The 18,768-nt window shown below is 36.9% G+C and overlaps 1 protein-coding gene and 1 non-coding gene across 2 annotated transcripts in view; one reads left to right on the top strand and one right to left on the bottom strand.

Annotated features, from left to right (window-relative positions):
* Window positions 1–18,768, bottom strand: part of TEX11 (testis expressed 11) — a 247,086-nt gene that overhangs the window by 54,381 nt on the left and 173,937 nt on the right. The window contains exons 19-24 of the mRNA XM_052662695.1: window positions 17,001–17,086; window positions 14,263–14,319; window positions 10,501–10,541; window positions 9,075–9,161; window positions 7,620–7,690; window positions 5,209–5,325 (exon numbers count right to left, since the gene is read on the bottom strand). Coding sequence (XP_052518655.1) covers window positions 5,209–5,325; window positions 7,620–7,690; window positions 9,075–9,161; window positions 10,501–10,541; window positions 14,263–14,319; window positions 17,001–17,086 — 459 coding nt within the window. The remainder of the gene's footprint in view (window positions 1–5,208; window positions 5,326–7,619; window positions 7,691–9,074; window positions 9,162–10,500; window positions 10,542–14,262; window positions 14,320–17,000; window positions 17,087–18,768) is intronic.
* On the top strand, window positions 5,806–5,936 carry LOC128070686 (small nucleolar RNA SNORA11). Its single transcript, XR_008201659.1, has one exon. It is a non-coding gene; the product is annotated as a small nucleolar RNA SNORA11 (small nucleolar RNA).

Genomic DNA, 18,768 nt, shown 5'->3' with positions numbered 1-18,768 from the left:
ATGACAAGCCAAACAGCAGAATACAAGTTTACAGAGATAACGAAGAGGAAGAGAAAGCTAAGATTACTTACCCCTTCAAAGGGGCCTTACGTTAACTGGATCAGACTGTGGAGCAATTTACACCAGAGTATTTTCAAATGCGCGTGCGTGTGCATGTGCACGTACACACACACGCACACACACACACCAGTCACCTAGTAATTCATAAAGACTTACACCTGTGTATGATACCAATAGAAGACCACGCAGAAGCTTAACAGGGTGATCATGGAAAGAGATACTAAAAAATAACCCTGCTAAAACTACTTTCATTCCTCTCCAGGGGAGGGGTCATGGTGACTGCAAAGGCAAAGACTGTGATCTCTGAGGAATAACATTAGAAGCTCTATACTACTATACAGCTGCAGAAATAAGACTGCACTGAACTAGCCCAGACAAGTCACTAATCAAACAAACAAGCACATATTAACAAGTACCAGAGAGGGGGAATCAGTACCCAAAGATGTTCCAAAATACTATGCAAAATGTTCAGTTTTCTACAAAGAATTATAAAATATGCAAAGAAACAAGAAAGTATGACCCATACACAGGAATAAAGTAAGCAAGAGGAACTGACTTTTGAAAGGTCCAATATTGGAAATTAGCAGACACAGGTTTCAAAGCAGCTGTTTCAAATATGTTAAAACAATTAAAGGAAACCACACTTAAAAAAGGAAGGCAAGATGACAATGTTAGGAAATGTAGAATGTTGATTAGGCAGTGGGATAACATATTCAATGTGATGAAAGAAAACAGGCAACCAAGAATCTAATATCCAGCAAAATTATCTCTCAGAACTGAAAGAAAAATAAAGAAATTCCCAGATTTAAAAAAAGTTGCATCTTTTTGCTAGCAGAACCATTTATAAAAATGCTAAGAGAAGCTCTTTAGGCTGAAAGCAAGTGACACCAATAGCAATTTGAATACAAATGAAAAAACAAAGTGTACTGATAATATATTTCTTCTTTCTTTTCTTATTTTAAAATACTGTGTAAAACTATGTAAAGTTTATTTTTATACCTAAAAGATATACATGGACCATTTTCATCAACCCAAGAACAAAGTACATTCTTTCTCAAGCACACATGGCACTTTATCCAGGACAGACCATATGTCAGACCACAACACAAACTTCAAATACATTTAAAATAACATGAAGTCAGACAAAGTATGTACTCTGTCTACAGTGGAACAAGATTAGTTCTTCTACAGGAATTAAGGCCTCTATCCAGGTGGAGGATGATAACCTTAGGCTGAGGACTAGCATGTGGACCCCAACTGGTTGGAACCAGAAGGCTGATATCAGACTGAGATGACGATCATTCTATTATCTCACCACCAGCCAATCAGAGAAGAGCTACACACTCTGCAGTGCCACCTCCCCAAATGTTGCCTATAAAAACTTCCCTGAAACCCACTGGGGAGTTCAGGTCTTCTGAGCACGAGACACTCATTCTTCTTGCATGGCCCTTGTAATAAGCCTTTTTCTGCTCCAAACCCTGACATTTCAGTTTGTTTGGAATGAATTTCAGTTTGACAACACCCTTACTTATAAAGAAGCAAAATGGTTGTTTTGGTTTTGCTCTGAGGCTTGTAGATTTATCTTCTTTTACTATGGAAAAGTTTCTAAAAAGTGGTCCCTTTACTACTCAGGACAAGGACTTTATATTCTTTATCTCTAGTAACTAGCAGAGTGCTTGGTACTCACATGTTTTTTTGAGTTGAACTCAATAATGGAAAAGAAAGGAAAGAAAATATGTTGGCAGAGATCTACTGGTAGCTTGTTCCAGATGTGAAGAATCATATAAAAGAACGTATTTACAGAAGGAACAGAATAAGCAGCAAGAAGGATTTTGTACCAATTGGAAAGAAAAGAAGCTGGCAAGTATGGGAAATGCTTCCCTGGTGGCTCAGAGGTTAAAGCATCTGCCTGCAATCCGGGAGACATGGGTTCGATTCCTGGGTTGGGAAGATCCCCTGGAGAAGGAAATGGCAACCCACTCCAGTATTCTTGCCTGGAGAACCCCATGGACGGAGGAGCCTGGTGGGCTACAGTCCACGGGGTCGCAAAGAGTCGGACACGACTGAGCGACTTCACTTTCAGTTTCAAGAGAAAAAACCAGAGAGATCCAGAAGTTAAAATCATACAAACATGCTAGAAGTCCAATTTGGTGACAACTTTCCTAGCTTGAAAGAAGGAAGGAAAGAACTAAAGACAAATCAGTGAATACTCTGGTATATGAGAGAGTGAGATATTGATGTTGCTATCTCCTTAAAAGATGTAAGGTTTAAGCTGAGAGTGGGATTCAGGCAAAAGTAGATATTTTGTTTTCTTGTTGTTAAAACTGAGTTTCAGTTCTAATGAGGTGGATGAAACTGGAGCCGATTATACAGAGTGAAGTAAGCCAGAAAGAAAAACACCAATACAGTATACTAACGCATATATATGGAATTTAGAAAGATGGTAATGATAACCCTGTATACAAGACAGCAAAAGAGACACAGATGTAAAGAACAGACTTTTGGACTCTGTGGGAGAGGGAGAGGGTGGGATGATTTGGGAGAATGGCATTGAAACATGTATACTATCATGTAGGAAATGAATCGCTAGTCTAGGTTCGATACAGGATACAGGATGCTTGGGGCTGGTGCACTGGGATGACCCAGAGAGATGATATGGGGAGGGTGGTGGGAGGGGGGTTCAGGTGGTGGATTCATGTCAATGTATGGCAAAACCAGTGCAGTATTATAAAGTAAAAAAAAAATTAAAAAAGATTAAAAAAATTTTTAAAAAAGAAAAAAAACGGAGTTAATGTGGATCACAATAAACTGTGGAATATTCTGAAAGAGATGGAAATTCCAGACCACCTGACCTGCCTCTTGAGAAACCTGTATGCAGGTCAGGAAGCAACAGTTAGAACTGGACATGGAACAACAGACTAGTTCCAAATAGGAAAAGGAATACGTCAAGGCTGTATATTGTCACCCTGCTTGCTGGGAAGTCTGGCATGTTGCAGTCCATGGGATCACAAAGAGTCAGACATGACTGAGTGACTGAACTGAACTGAATGATAAAATATTCAAGAATGTGGGTCAAAGAAAACAAATGCAATTGAGTGACAATAAATAGTTCAGTTCAGTTAGTCATGTCTGACTCTTTGTGTGGAGAAGGCAATGGCAACCCACTCCAGTACTCTTGCCTGGAAAATCTCATGGACAGAGGAGCCTGGTAGGCTGCAGTCCCTGGGATTGCTGTGAGTTGGACACGACTGAGCAGCTTCACTTTCACTTTTCACTTTCATGCACTGGAGAAGGAAATGGCAACCCACTCCAGTGTTCTTGCCTGGAGAATCCCAGGGATGAGGGAGCCTGGTGGGCTCCCATCTATGGGGTCGCACAGAGTCGGACATGACTGAAGCGACTCAGCAGCAGCAGCAGACTCTTTGTGACCCCATGGAGTGCATCATGCCAGGCTTCCCTGTCCATCACCAACTCCCCAAGCCTGCCCAAACCCATGTCCACCGAGTCAGTGATGCCATCCAACCATCTCATCCTCTGTCGTCCTCTTCTCCTCCTGCTTTCAATCTTTCCCAGCATCAGGGTCTTTTCAAATGAGTCAGTTCTTTGCATCAGATGGCCAAAGTATTGGAGTTTCAGCTTCAGCATCAGTCCTTCCAATGGATATTCAGCACTGATTTCCTTTAGGATTGACTGGTGGGATCTCCTTGCTGTCCAAGGGACTCTCAAAAGAGTTTTCTCCAACACCACAGTTCAAAAGCATGAATTCTTTGGTGCTCCGCTTTCTTTATAGTCCAACTCTCACATCCATACATGACTACTGGAAAATCCATAGCTTTGACTAGACGGACCTTTGTTGGCAAAGTAATGTCTCTGCTTTTTAAAATGCTGTCTAGGTTGATCATAGCTTTTCTTCCAAGGAGCAAGCGTCTTTTTTTTTTTTTTTTTTTTTTTTTACTTTACAATACTGTATTGGTTTTGCCATACCACAGTCACCATCTGCAGTGATTTTGGAGCCCAAGAAAATAAAGTCTGTCACTGTTTCCATTGCTTCCCTATCTATTTGCCATGAAGTGATGGGACTGGATGCCATGATCTTAGTTTTTTGAATGTTGAGTTCTAAGCCAACTTTTTCACTCTCTTCTTTCACTTTCATCAAGAGGCTGTTTAGTTCTTCACTTTCTGCCTTAAGGGTGGTGTCATCTGCGTATCTGAAGTTAAGTTGCTCAGTCCTGTGTGACTCTTTGCAATCCCATAGACTGTAGCCTACCAGGCTCCTCTGCCCATGGAATTTTCCAGGCAAGAGTACTGGAGCGGGTTGACATTTCCTTCTCTAGGGGATCTTCCCAACCCAGGGATCGAACCCAGATCTCCCTCACTGCAGGCAGCTGAGGTTACTGATATTTCTCCTGGCAATCTTGATTATAGCTTGTGCTTCATCCAGCCCAGCATTTCACATGATATACTCTGCATATAAGTGAAATATCACGGTGACAATACATAGCCTGATGTACTCCTTTCCCAATTTGGAACCAGTTTGTGACAATAAACAAGTCAGCTAAATAATTCCAGATGGCTAACAAAACTGTGGAAGTGGAACTTCCCTGGTGGTCCAGTGGTTAAGAATTTGCCCTGCAATGCAGGGAATGTGGTTTGATCCCTTGTTGGGGAACTGAGGTCCCACATGATGAAGAGCAACTAAGTCTCTGTGCCACAACTACTGAAGTGCATGCCACACCTAGGGAGTCCATGCACCTCAACGAAAGATCCTGTATGTTGCAGCTAAGGCCCAACACAGCCAAATGAAAAAAAAAATGCTGTGGAAGTAAATGTGTTTCCTTAGAGAATGTGTGAAAGGAAACAGAAGTAGAACAACCTATGGATCACTTGTGATCACAGGGAGATGATGAAGATGAAGAATATTTAAAAGCAGATTCACAAAGAGTGGTCCATGGCAAGGGGCATTTTAAAAGAAGAGGCTAAGCCAAATATGACCTTTCCTTAGAAAGGAATTACACATCTTTGAAATCAATTCCTCCAGAATGGAGGAAAAGATTCTAAAAAGAGAATCAAAAAGAATTACATGAAGGAAGGCAAACATACCAAACAGCACACTGAATGCTTGCATTTTCTTTGAAGGTTGCACATTACCTGTTCAAAAGCTGTTGAAGCTTTTCTTCCTTGGTCTAGATCAATTGCAGCTGCCATGAGTAAACATGTTTTCTGTGCAATCAGAATTACTTGATCAGAAGGACAAAACTGGGACAGCTGATAAGAAATAACCAGAACATCAATGAATAGGGAGAATTCTGCCAGGTGAACACAAACAATCAGAATGAAAATCAGCAACATCCTGTCTGAATGACAAAATTCAGCTGGAAAACCACATTTCACCTTAACAATGATATCGGCTATAACACTGATTTATGGTTTTAATTTTGTATTACTTTCCATTTTTTAGCACTTTTTGAGAGATTAAAAAGTATTTCTTCACAATTTTCCTGTCTTTCCCAGTGACAAGTACTGTCATTTGGCCCTGTATCTTTATCTAGTGATTTACTTCTTGGCTTATGTTGTAATTTCCACGTGATTTTTCCCCTGGAAAATAGATTTTCCCTTTGCATTGAATAGAGCTGAAATTAATACCTATATTGTTCATGGCTGAAAGAGACAATGTCAAATCTTGACAGGCATTAGGATAACTTCATCATTAAACCTTGTACTCTAGCTTTAGAAAAAAACTCCCATGGGGTGTGCTTAGAGTAGGGGGCCTGAAGAAATGGCTCCTCTGTTTATAACACATCCAACAGGAATCTGGGTTCATTGTGACAAGGGGCACAAAACTTGTGGCCTTTCTATGAACAAATACCCAAACACATGTCCCTCTGTAGCTCGATATGGTTGCTGGTAGGACCAGCAGGGCTCAATACTGGAAGAAAACCTACAGTATTTAATAGAGAAGTTTGCCACCTAGAGTTGGTGAGGTGCATACACGAGTGGGCCATGGATAGTCTTATAAAGACTTTGAACCTCTCTTTCCAAGGAAAAAAAAAGAAAAAATAGATTGCAACTGCATGCCATTCTGGAAAAGATGATCTAAAGATCAACAGTTGCCAGGAGTTTGGGGGGAGAGGGGAGATGAATACACAGGGTACAGAAGTTTTATGAGCAGTGAAATATTGTATATCACATTATAATGATGGATATATATCATTGTGTTTTTGTCTAAACCCACAGAATATGCAACACTACTGTCACTTATTAAAGCGAACCCTATGGTGAACTGTGGACTTTGGAAATTATGTGTCAGTGCATTTCGTTCTTGGTTTTTTTTAAAAAAAGGTACCACTTAGTTAATAATGGCTATGCATGTGTGGGAAGGGGATATATGGGAAATTTCTGTACCTGTCAATTTTGTTGTAAACCTAAAAATGGTTTAAAAAGTCAAAAAAAAAAAAAGAATTAACACTCAGGGTAGACATTTTTGGCAAAACTTTTGTTTCCCTTTCATGTGTGTATACATATTACACACAAGATCAACAAAGTTTGTAGGCCACTCTAGCCAAATTATGCTAGCAAATAAAAGCACAAATTAACCTCAAAAAATAACCTCCCAGCATTGTACAATAAAATTCTAGGCTACTTAGGATTCTAACATGGAATTCTACTGGTGCTATCACAAATGTCAAAACTAAAACTGATTTATTTTACCTCATTAAAATGGCAATTATACTTAAATTTTCAAACATTATTTCTTATTCTCCCCAAATATTTAGTGATCATAATCATCACCATCATTTAACTAAATAGCATTTCAAGATACCCAATCTCTACATCTCAGGCAACTCATATATAAGGTGAAGGAGTTGTGCTAGATTACCTATATAGTTTTTTCCAGTTCTAAAACATTTAATCTATCTCAACATAACAGATTTCATACTCCTGAATGTGTATGAAGGATATTCTTTACCACTTCCCCTTTCATCCGCTCATCAATGCTTGTTCCTTTGTCTGTCATTTAACCTCTACCTTGCAGGCTAATGACTATTTTTAAATGCTTATAATTGCAAAACAAACTCAAATCCTTACACATAGAGCTTGCTCTCAGAAAAGTTATAAAGCAGATCTAAACTTCTCAGCATCCTTTTAACCTCCTGTTGTCCCCAGATACCTATTCTATATTCCTATAGACTTATATCCAGAACTGTTCCTAACGTTTTGGCAATTTACAATTTCTTAGAGTATTTCCTTCTAAAAATAGTTAGATTTTTATATAGGACTTTGAGAGACTAAAATTCCTTCAAAGATAAAAGAGTAAGTCTCTTATGGTAGAACTTTACACTCCAGGATGGTTGATACTGTGGTATGGGGAGATCTACCTCATGTTCTCATATTATATCCTCTAGGGATCAAATTCTCCTTAGGTCATTCCTGCTTAAACGTATATTAAGAGTTCCCAGATTAAAAGCCAATCTCACTCTATACTTAGTCCTTGACTATAGCCATAGTGGTCATATCCTCGTTGTGGTTCAAACATGAGATACTTGTTAGAAGAGACTTACCTTGTAAGAAAGTACAAAAAACTCTCTCATTGACAGTGGATATTTCTCACATTGCACAGCCAAGTTCCAAGCTGAATATTAACATGAAATAACATAATTATGAAAATTCACTGTTTAATCTGTACCATTATAATCTCCACAGATTTATAATCTCCACATCCTTAATATTAACATACTAATGTAGGGTTTCTCAAGGGTTAAAAAAAGCTAACTTTAGGTTTTTAGTGAAATTTTTTCCAGGTAAACTTAGAGACTTCTATTAGTTCCAATCTTAAATTCTAGGACAATGACTAGTGGCAATAATGTTGAGTTTTTTTAAAATCAGGGATAAACAATAAATTCTTAGTTGACACGAATCCATCTAAAAAATGACGATCACATTGAAGAGTTCACCAACTCTTTTGAAAGAAAGTCAAAATTCAGCAAAGAACAGGCATATTAGACTCAAACGTTCAGGAAAACTGATGGAAAGATTCACAGCTTTCATAGAGCTGTGGACATCCCCATCAGGCAACATTCAGCATGATCTTTATCTTGAAAAATCAAAATTAAAATTCAGTAAAACAAGTATTGAGAAATAACTTTTCAAACTTCTAAAGCATCAAAGTCATTAAATTTTTCTATAATTAAAATGTTTTCTATTTTCCATTATACACATAAGTTTCCCAGAAGCCAGATTGTTGTATCTATTCCTTTTTCTCCTAGAGACCCAGTAAACCCCATAAAGCAGAAAAAGGTTCATGAAGAACCAGTTAACCTTATAACACTGATGCTTAATTGCTCTTACTTACTTACCACTGGAGTGTAAATTTTATAAATAGAATTTACATAAAGTTAATTACATAACTCATAACTGTATAACTTGATGAATTTTCATAAAGTATATAATATCCATGTAACCAATCCAGATCAAAGATCTTTATCATTACCAGAAACCCAGAAGCAATCCCACCTACTCTCTTCAAGTACTACTCCCTTCAACGGTAACCACTATCCTGAGTTGTAACACTGTAAATTAGTTTGCTGGCTTTTTGTTTCTTACTATATATAAATGGATCCATGCAGTATATACGTAACATCTGGCTTCTTTTGCTCAACATAACTTTTGTGAGATTCATTCATATTGTTGCATGTAGTTTATTTTTCATGATTCACATTTAGAGATAAACTGGGCATTCTAGACCAAGTTTAGGAACATAACCTTGGAGACCTGCAGTTCTAATTCATTATTTTATTCTTAGATTCATTTCAATAGGAAATGAAGAAAACTAACAGTTGAGTACATGGTATGTCCCAGGTTCCCCATTTTTTATAGTAAAACTGAGATTAAATAGTAAAACTGAGATTAAGCAAGTTATCCTTATACCCATAGCTATAAATTTAAGAGCTAGAATTTGAATCTGTCTGATTCTATCACCCCACAATGTTTCGCTTAGCCACAGAATTTCCTTTTACCTGTTTTTCGAAACCAATGAGCTTCGTTAATCTTAGAGGCTAAAGTCCAAGCTTCTCCTTCAAATAACTGAGTAAGGTTCAGGAGTGCTGCATCAAACAGGAAAATCTGATATTAAGGCCTTTTACTTTATACTCTAACAAAGTTGTTAATCCTGCTTTAAAAACAGTCAGAAATGAGCCTGGATTTAGAAAGTTCTTTTTCAGTGTGTGTACATGAGTACATACCAAAATAATTAAAATGACAAAAAGCATTACCAAGCTCTTATAAACTGTTAATTCAAACTCTAGAGAACAAACATCTTTGGAGAGATTTTTAATTAGAGCAATCATTCACCACCTGAGGTAGAAAGATATGATTTACGTGTCAGGAAAAAAAGAATAGAAATAATCATTTAAAATACTGAAATGGAGATTGAGGATTGGAAGAGTACTGAGAGGTTGGCATAGTATTTACTTACTGAACTCCTACAGCAAGCAAAGTAAAGAACCAAAATCTGTTGTGATCATCAGAAAACATTTATTACATACTCTTGTGCCCTTCTGAGAGAGAAGAATGCCAACAGTAAACATTCCTCTTAAGCTGTGGTTTCTAAACTGCTTTGTTACATTTAACAACCTGTAAACAGATATTTGAAGTACAAAAGTGAATGACTGCAATAAATGAGATAGAATTTCTAGGATATGGAGTTTTTGGTGTATTTAAGTTAGCTGAATGAAGTGGGCAGGCAGGAATTATTGGTATACAGAGATGACACTGACTTGGATAGATCGATAGTGACTATAGTGAAGTCGCTCAGTTGTGTCCGACTCTTTGTGACCCCATGGACTGTAGCCTACCAGGCTCCTCTGTCCATGGGATTTTTCAGGCAATAGTCCTGGAGTGGATTGCCATTTCCTTCTCCAGGGGATTTTCCCAACTCAGGGATCGAACCTGGGGTCTCCCACATTGTAGACAGACGCTTTACTGTCTGAGCCACCAGGGAAGTCCAGATAGATCGATAGACAGCCTCAAAATAACAGAGTAAACAATCCTAATTTGATATAGAGATCATAAAAATTAGTGGGGTTCAGAGTATTTTTGTTTTGATCCTTTTTTACCTGTTCATTTTCTAGGTTAGAATCAAGTGGCAACAGAGATGGAAGGCAGGTAGGGAGGGAGGAAGGAAAAAACAGAAATGTCTTTTCAAAAACTGCAATAAAAACAGAGCTGAAATCACATTTGGAGATGAATGCTAGTGACGGCAAACTTTTCTCTGCTTGTGAATAAAGAAACTAGGTTTACTGCTGTGACAAATGTTAGTAAAAACATGAAGCTTAACTCAAACATGAAGCCTGAGACAGTGTGCTCAATATACTTGGAGAATTTATACATTAATAGAGGACAGAGGCAAGATGAATGAGTGAAAATAATCAAGGAGATATTTACCTCTGTTGAAGTAAGCCAAAAGTCTATCCATTTCTTTCTTTCTAAAAAGTAAAGAAAAGAGTATTTTCCTGCTGTTCCACAGCTTTACTACAGAAAAGTATCAAAAAGAGACTCTGTTTGTACCTGAGAGCTTCTCAAAGAAAATGCAAAATTGTGAATTTTGTTGCTCAAGGTGCCAATCTATCATTTTACACCGTTTTTCCCCATTATAGGATACTGTTCCTCAGCCCCAATGTCCTCACATTTTTTTCTCTCTTCCCCCTCTACACCTATTCTTAAGCAAAGGATTTCAATGACTGATGAAGTTTTATATTACAGGGTCATAGAATTTGAGAGCAGGTACTGATCTCTGCGATTTTCAACTTTTTTTTGAAGAGGGGAAACCAGAACCTGTGTTTTAGATAAAATTTTATAAAACTCTAATATACAAGAATAGGCAGAAGTGTAGCTGCTCTGTTTGAACCATTCGTGGGCAGAGGCCTAGAGCCTCAGTTCCTGGTCCCTGAGGCAGTGGCACAGAATTTTCAGGTTTCTAAGGAATATAGTTCAAAAATCACTTATCCATAACCTTAATTTTATAGATGAGAAAACAGATCTGGAAATTGGGGATGATTTGTCTAAGGTCATGCAGTGACGATGTCAAGACTACTACCATTCAAGCCTTTTGACCCTTTGTTAAGCTTCCTTGTGTGCTATGCTTAGTCGCTCGTTTGTGTCTGACTCTGCAATCCCATGGTCTTTGCGACTGTGGTCTGCCAGGCTCCTCTGTCCATGGGGATTCTCCAGGCAAGAATACTGGAATGGATTGCCATGCCCTCCTCCAGAGGATCTTCCCAACCCAGAGATCAAACCCAGGTCTCCCGCACTGCAGGCGGATTCTTTACCATCTGAGCCACCAGAGAAGCCCTAAGTTTCCTTAGGTGGGGTACATAAATTTTAACAGAGAAAAACATCCCATTATGTTTAAACAAAGGATTAAATATGGAAGTATTAGCTAACTCAACTAAAAAAGTTTATACTAAGTAGGGTAGAATATACTGTAAGACTAGTCTTATCAGGAGAATGTCTAATATTATACAATGCAGACTCTGCTTCAGGAAAACTAGCCGCTTTCTAAGTGATAAACAATAGACATCTACTTTATATAAAGCAGCTCCTAACATAAATTTCATTAATCTGAATTTAAGCTGAGCTAAAGTTGACTTCTTTACCATTTAATTCAGTGACTATATAAAATAATCTATGAGGGGTCATTAATGTAAATAAATAGTACAAGTAAGAATGAGGATATGGAAAGGAATGAACAGTCTATCTAAGAGACAAACTGCTTTAAAAAGTTTTAGCACACAAATTGTTAATACTTAAGTAGATACTGTAATTTAAAACCATAAGATTGTAAAGCAATTAGCCTCCAATTAAAATAAATAAATTCATACTAAAAAAAATTTTTAGAAGAGAATAGAACTTTAAAAATTTTCCAGTTCATCTTTTATTTAATAAGTGAAGAAAATAAACCTTAGAGAAGTCAAATAAGTTATTATTGTCTAAAGTAAACCAGAAGTTAGCAAGATATCTGAAACTAGAACTCAATTCTCTCTTTCCACTGAATTAGGCCTTTTTTCCCCCTAAATTAGTCTAATCTATTTGTTAAATCAGGTCCTGACCTCTAAAACATTGCTAGTAGATATTCTTTATTTTTTTAGGAGTTCTTTATTACTGTATTTACATGTAAACAATAAAGGCATATTTTTAAAATATTCTGTAATTTAAGTTTGTCCTTAATTTAAACAAGATACCTTTCTTTTTCCCTATCTTCTAATTAGTTTTAATGAGTGGGATCTGACTGCATTGCAATTACATGGAGTATTAAGTACCCTGTAAGTCCAATATAAGCTCTTCTTATAAAGAACTGATATTTAGTCATTTAAACAAATTGAGTGACTATTATGCATCTGATACTGTCCTAGATTTCAGAGATACAAAGATAAATATAAATAGCCCTTTTTAGCCTTCAAGGAGCTTTTATGTTCTATTAGCTATCAAGGTTTAGTCTGAGTTTCCTATTTTATTCTTAATCTTTTCATTGTTGAAAATTTCAAAGAAGTTTACATGTGTTAACAGATGAAAGAACCCCCAGGTATCCATGGCTTAGCTTCAATAATTATTAACTCATCATCAATCTTATTTCAATGATACCTCCACCTAGCTATATTATTTTGAAGCAAATTCCAGACATCACATAATTTCATCCATAAATATTTTAGGGTGTGTCTATAAGATAAAAGGATTCTTTAAAAATCATAACTATATTACCATTATATGCCTTAAAGATAATAATTTTAAAAAATTTTTAAAATTATTTATTTGGCTGTGCTGGGTCTTAGTTGTAGCATGTGGGATCTTTTAGTTGTGGCACGTGGGATTTAGTTTTCTGACCAGTGATCAAACCAGGACCCCTGCATTAGGAGTGTGGAGTCTTAGCCACATACCACCAGGGAAGTTCCAATAATTTCTTAATATCATCAAATATTTGATCATTATTCAAATTCCAATTATCTCAATATTTTTTTTTTAGTGTAAGTGCCCTTCAAATGGATTCTGTAAAGAAGAAGCAAAACTTAACCATACATGTATGGGTAGAATTTGTATTATAAAAAAAGTTATGTCATCAACATAATATTACCTCAGTTATAGACGGTTCCCAATGAATTTAGCTGAAAAAATATTATACCTCCAGGTACAAAGATACAAAGCAAAAATGAAGTAGTGGTACACTATTATAGACTTTTTGTTCAAGCAGAGACAATAGAGATGAGTGATATTTCTCTGAAAGTCATCCCTACTCAAGATCTTGAATAGTTTTCTTTTAAATTATTAGGAGTAAATGAATTTTGTGAATGCAAAATAGGTGACCTAATTCTTCCACAAATTGTTAAGTTCTTGATATCGTATGCCATAGAAACTGTGAGCAGAAAGATATCTGAGTACTCCCAGCTGAGCTGATAGAAAATCAGAATCAACAAACCAATCAGGTTATTTATGTTTCTGTGGGAAAGTAAGAGATACATCTGTATGTAAGTCTCCTGTTAAGAAAGGGAAAAACAGACTTCCCTGATGGTCCAGTGGTTAAGAATCTGCCTGCCAAAGCAGGGGACATAAGTCAGATCCTTGGTCTAGTGAGATTCCACATGCCCCAGGGCAACTAGACCCATGAGCCACAACTACTGAGCCTGTGCTCTAGAGCCCATGAGCCACAACTACTGAAGCCCATAATATAGTTTGCACTCCACAACAAGAGAAGCCACCACAATGAGAAGCCCTCGCACCACAATTAGAGAGTAGCCCCCGCTCACTGCAACTGGAGAAAGCCTGTAAGTAGCAACAAGGACCCAGCACAGCCATAAATAAATAATGGGAAAAACAGATGCAATATCATAATGAACTCAGCTAATGTTACTGAGGGCATGGTAAGGGTCTGGCAATATTCTAAGTGTTTTACACTTATTTATTCATCAAGTCATCACAGTAACCTCACAGGGTAGCTATTATTATTACACCCATTTTACAGATGGGGAAACAGAGGCCCAGGCTACATATCTAATAAGTGGCAGAGCCAAAATATAAATCCAGGAAGACTAGCCCCAGAGTCTATATTGCCCTTACCCATTATATTATATATTTCTCAATATTAGGTTTCTAATGGAAGTTTTTCTATTTTTTTTCTAATGGTGAATACATCATTTCTGTTGAATTATAACTTACTTGTTTTCACATTCTGGCATTTGAGAAACTCTTGGAAGAAAAAGACGAAACAAACACCTGTATGATAAAGTAATAAAAAAAGTGATGCTTAGAAAGAAATCAAGTTAGTAATCTTGATTACCCCAGGGGATGGAAGTAAGAAAAGAGAGGAGAAAAGGAGATTAATTATTTTATTTGTAAGTCTCTGTATGTCTTAATGGTTGCAATGAAAACATACCAACTTTGTAATTTTGGAAGAGTAATTTAGTAAAATAATTTTAAAACAAAAGCATTGCTTATTAGACATTCTTAAATAGTTCCACAGTTTATATCACTGCCCCAAATCACCTGCTGGAACATTAGGCATAGTGTACAAGTCTTTTATTTTTTTCTTTCTATAAAGTAACCTGGAACTGGCCTTTGGGTTCCATATAAACTAGGATGAGTACTTTTTGAAGGGATCTGGCAGCATGATGACAAATGGACAAAATAAGGTATTTTGTGAAGTTTCAAACCTTAAAAATCTTTAAAAATAAAAACACTATCAATCATCCTGGATGATTTTAGATATTTATCTGACTAAATATATGCAATTATCTCAAGACTCCTTCTGATATTAGTATATCTGTGATTCCATTTCCCTTCAGAAGAGTGGACTCAAGTACAGTTGGCCAACAGGATAATCACTACAGAACCCTTCTGGTTTTCAGTTTTTCCACTAGCATATTCTCAGTTACATCATTAGAGGTTACCATTACCTCAGCCTCCTCTGCCTCATTATTTTAAGTAAAAGTTCCCTTTTGATAAATCATTTTCTTTCATAGAAAGAGATAAAGAAAAGATCAGGTTTAACTGATACGTTATTTTTTTTGTACTTTAAGCATTCTTACCAAATTTCCAATAGCATTTTTCACAGAAATAAGAGAAAAAAATCCTGAAATTTGTACGGAACCACAAAAGACCCTGAACAACCAAAGCAAGCTTGAAAAAGAAGAAGAAAGTTAGAGCCATCACACTTGTTTTCAAACTATACTACAAAGCTAATAAGAATAGTCACATAGACCAATGGAATAGAATAGAGAGCCCAGAAATAAACTCACCTGTATATCATCAACAATATTTGACAAGGGAGACATGAATACTTAATAGAGGAAATATAATCTTTGTCAATAAGTGGTACTGAGAAAATTGATATCCACACATAAAAGAATGAAACTGGACCCTTATCTCTCACTACACAGAAGACATAGATCAAAATGGATTAAAGACTTAAATATAAGACTTAAAACCAATTAAAAAACAAATAAATTAAAAAAAAAAAAACGTAGAAGCATAAAACTCCTGGAAGAAAACACAGGGAAAACTCCTTGATAATAACTTTTTGGATATGATACCGAAAGCACAAGCAACAAAAGCAAAAATGAGTTAAAATGAGTAAGTGGGGCTAAATCACAGTAAAAATCTTCTGCATAGCAAAGGAAACTATCAAAAAAATGAAAAGGCAACTAATAGAATGGAAGAAAATATCTGCAAACAATATATCTGATAAGTGGTTAATATCTAAAATATATAAGGAACTCCTACAGCTCAACTGCAAAATACAATCTTATTTTAACATGGGCAGAAGCCCTGTATAGATATTTTTCCAAAGAAGGCACCCAAATGGCCAACAGGTACATGAAAAGATGCTCAACATTATAATCATCAGGGAAATGCAAGTCAAAACCACAATGAAATATCACCTCACACCTGTTAGAATGGCTATTATCAAAAAAAAAAAAAAAGAGATAATAAGTTTTGTAGAGAAAAGGAAACCCTTGTGCATTGTTGACAGGAATGCAAGCTGGTACAGCCACTGTGGAAAAAGAGCATGGAGGTTCCTCAGAAATTAAAAATAAAACTGCTATACAATTCACCAACCCGACTTTGGGGTATGTATCTAAAAGAAAGGAAATCAGTGTCTTGAAGAAATATCTGCACCTCCATGTTCACTATAGCATTATTTGCAATAGCTAAGACACGGAGACAACCTTAAGTGTCCATCAATGGAGGAATAAAGAAAATGTAGTATGTGTACTTGCACACACACACAGGAATATTATTTAACTAGATAAAAGAAAGTCCTGTCTTTTATGACAACATGGACAGATCTTGAGGGCATCGTACTAAGTGAAATAAGTCAGACAAAGAAAGACAAGTACTGGATTATCTCCCTTATATGCGGAATCTTTTTAAAAAAGAAAAGAAAGAAATAACAAAAAATGGAAGAAATCCAAACACACAGAAACAGAGTAGAATGATGTTTGTTAGGGCCTGCGGGTGGAGAAAATGGAGAGATGTTGGTCAAAGGGTATAAACTTCCAGTTACAAATTGAATACAGCCCAGAGATCTAATGTACAGCATGGTGACTGTAGTTGACCACGCTGTATTATATACATGAAGGTTGCTAAGAGAGTAAATCTTAAACGTTCTCACCACATACAGTGTAGTGTTTTGTGAGGTGATGGATGTAATCTTATTGTGCTAACCATTTCATAATATGAATGTGTATTAAATCACTAAGTTACATACCTTAAACTTACAAAACACCACCATTTGTCAGTTATATCTCAATAAAGCCAGGGGAAAAAAAAACCACTTGGTACTGTAGGCATTGTTTCAGCCTGAAGCCATCAGTACTATTACAGCAAAATTTATAGACCAAGAGTAACATGTATAGAGGAAATGCTTTTACATCCACAGGATGTGGATTACTTACTTTAAAGCTGTAAGAACTTGTGGCGGCTCTTCCGAATATTTAGCTAAATTTTCCAAAGCTTTTACTGCTACAACTTGTTGGCCATTCTAAAAAGGATAAATATGATATGTTAAATTACATTTCAAAATGATACTTACAAAATACTGTCTATATTCCTGCCCATTAAGGACAAGAAAAAAATCTAAACTTGTCTGTTTTGTATTCTCAAAAAGTTGCTGCAAGATGGTAGAAGGATTACTCACTGAAAAAATTTTTACTAAACAGGTTCATACTGGCCGCCAAAAGCCACTCCTCTCTATCCACAAATACTGATAGCCTTGCCAACACTGCCTTGACTCCACTAGAACTAATCCTACTGTGCTCTTTATTCCTGTTTATCAGCAGTAACCAAAAGAACCCCAGACTCTGAGATCACTCTCATTTCCAGCACCCTAATCCACATAAGGGTTTCCCAAGTGGCTCAGTGGTAAAAAATCCACCTGCCAACGCAGGAGACACAGGATTGATCCCTGGGTCAGGAAGATCCCACTCCAGTATTCTTGCCTGGGAAGTCCCATGGTCAGAGGAACCTGGTGGGCTGCAGTCCATGGGGTCGCAAGAGTTTGATACAACTCTTTTTTGACTAAACAACAAACTTTTCTAATTCACTCCTTTTATCACTCCAGCAATCCTTCAACTGCATTAAGATCCTTCACCAATACATTGACACTACTAACATTTCACCATTCCTAATCTCTTTGAAGTCCTCCTTTATATCTTGTTTAAATTCCATGGGGATTCATTATAACCATTTCCTTCTTTATTGATTTTCCTGCCCCTCTTTTGCTTTGTTGTGTTCATCTGGCAAAACTATGTTGTTATTGTTCAATCACTAAGTCATATCAGCAAACCCAAGCCTGGTTAAATTCAACTTTCTAGTCACTTTTGTGCCTACATACATGCAGCTGAAACTAGCCAGATAAAAACCTGTACAACTATTTATTTTAAAATTTCATCAAATGGACCTTACTGCTACAAGGCAAGCATACCACATACCCTTGCCATTCACTTTTCTGATTTTCTGGATGATTAGTTGACATCTTGTCTTCTTTTCTCAAGTCCCCAACACCTCCTCTCCTATTCTTACTCTCAGGTAATGACCTTGTTTCCCACTTCATTGAGAAAAGTGAAGCAGTTAGGAAAAGAAGTTCCACAGATTCCCACTACCACATCTACTCACACACCAGGAACCACACTCACATACTCTGCCTTCTCAACTGTTAGCATAAATGAACTGTCCATGTTTCTTCCTACTTGTTGTTTAGTTGCTAAGTCATGTCCAATTCTTTGCAACCCCATGGACTGCAGTAAGCCAGGCTTCCCTGTCCTTCATTATCTCCCCGAGTTTGCTCAAACTCATGTCCATTGAGTCGGTGATGTTTCTAACCACTTCATGCTCTGACTCCCACTTCTCCTTTTGCCTTCCATCTTTTCCAGCATCAGTCTTTTCCAATCAGCTGGCTCTTCACATTAGGTGGCCAAAGTATTGGAGTTCAGCATCAGCCCTTCCAATGGATATTCAGGGTTGATTTCCTTTAGGATTGACTGACTGGTTTGTTCTTCTTGCAGTCCAAGGGGCTCCCAAGAGTCTTCTCCAGCACCACAGTTCAAAAGCATCAATTCTTTGGCACTCAGCCTTCTTTATGGTCTAACTTACATCCATACATGACTACTGGAAAAACTACAGCTTTGACTATATAGACCTTCATTGGAAAAATGATGTCTCTGC

The sequence above is a fragment of the Budorcas taxicolor genome, chromosome X (assembly GCF_023091745.1).
Source record: "Budorcas taxicolor isolate Tak-1 chromosome X, Takin1.1, whole genome shotgun sequence".
NCBI lineage: Eukaryota > Metazoa > Chordata > Mammalia > Artiodactyla > Bovidae > Budorcas > Budorcas taxicolor.
This window is presented reverse-complemented; position numbering and strand designations above follow the sequence as displayed.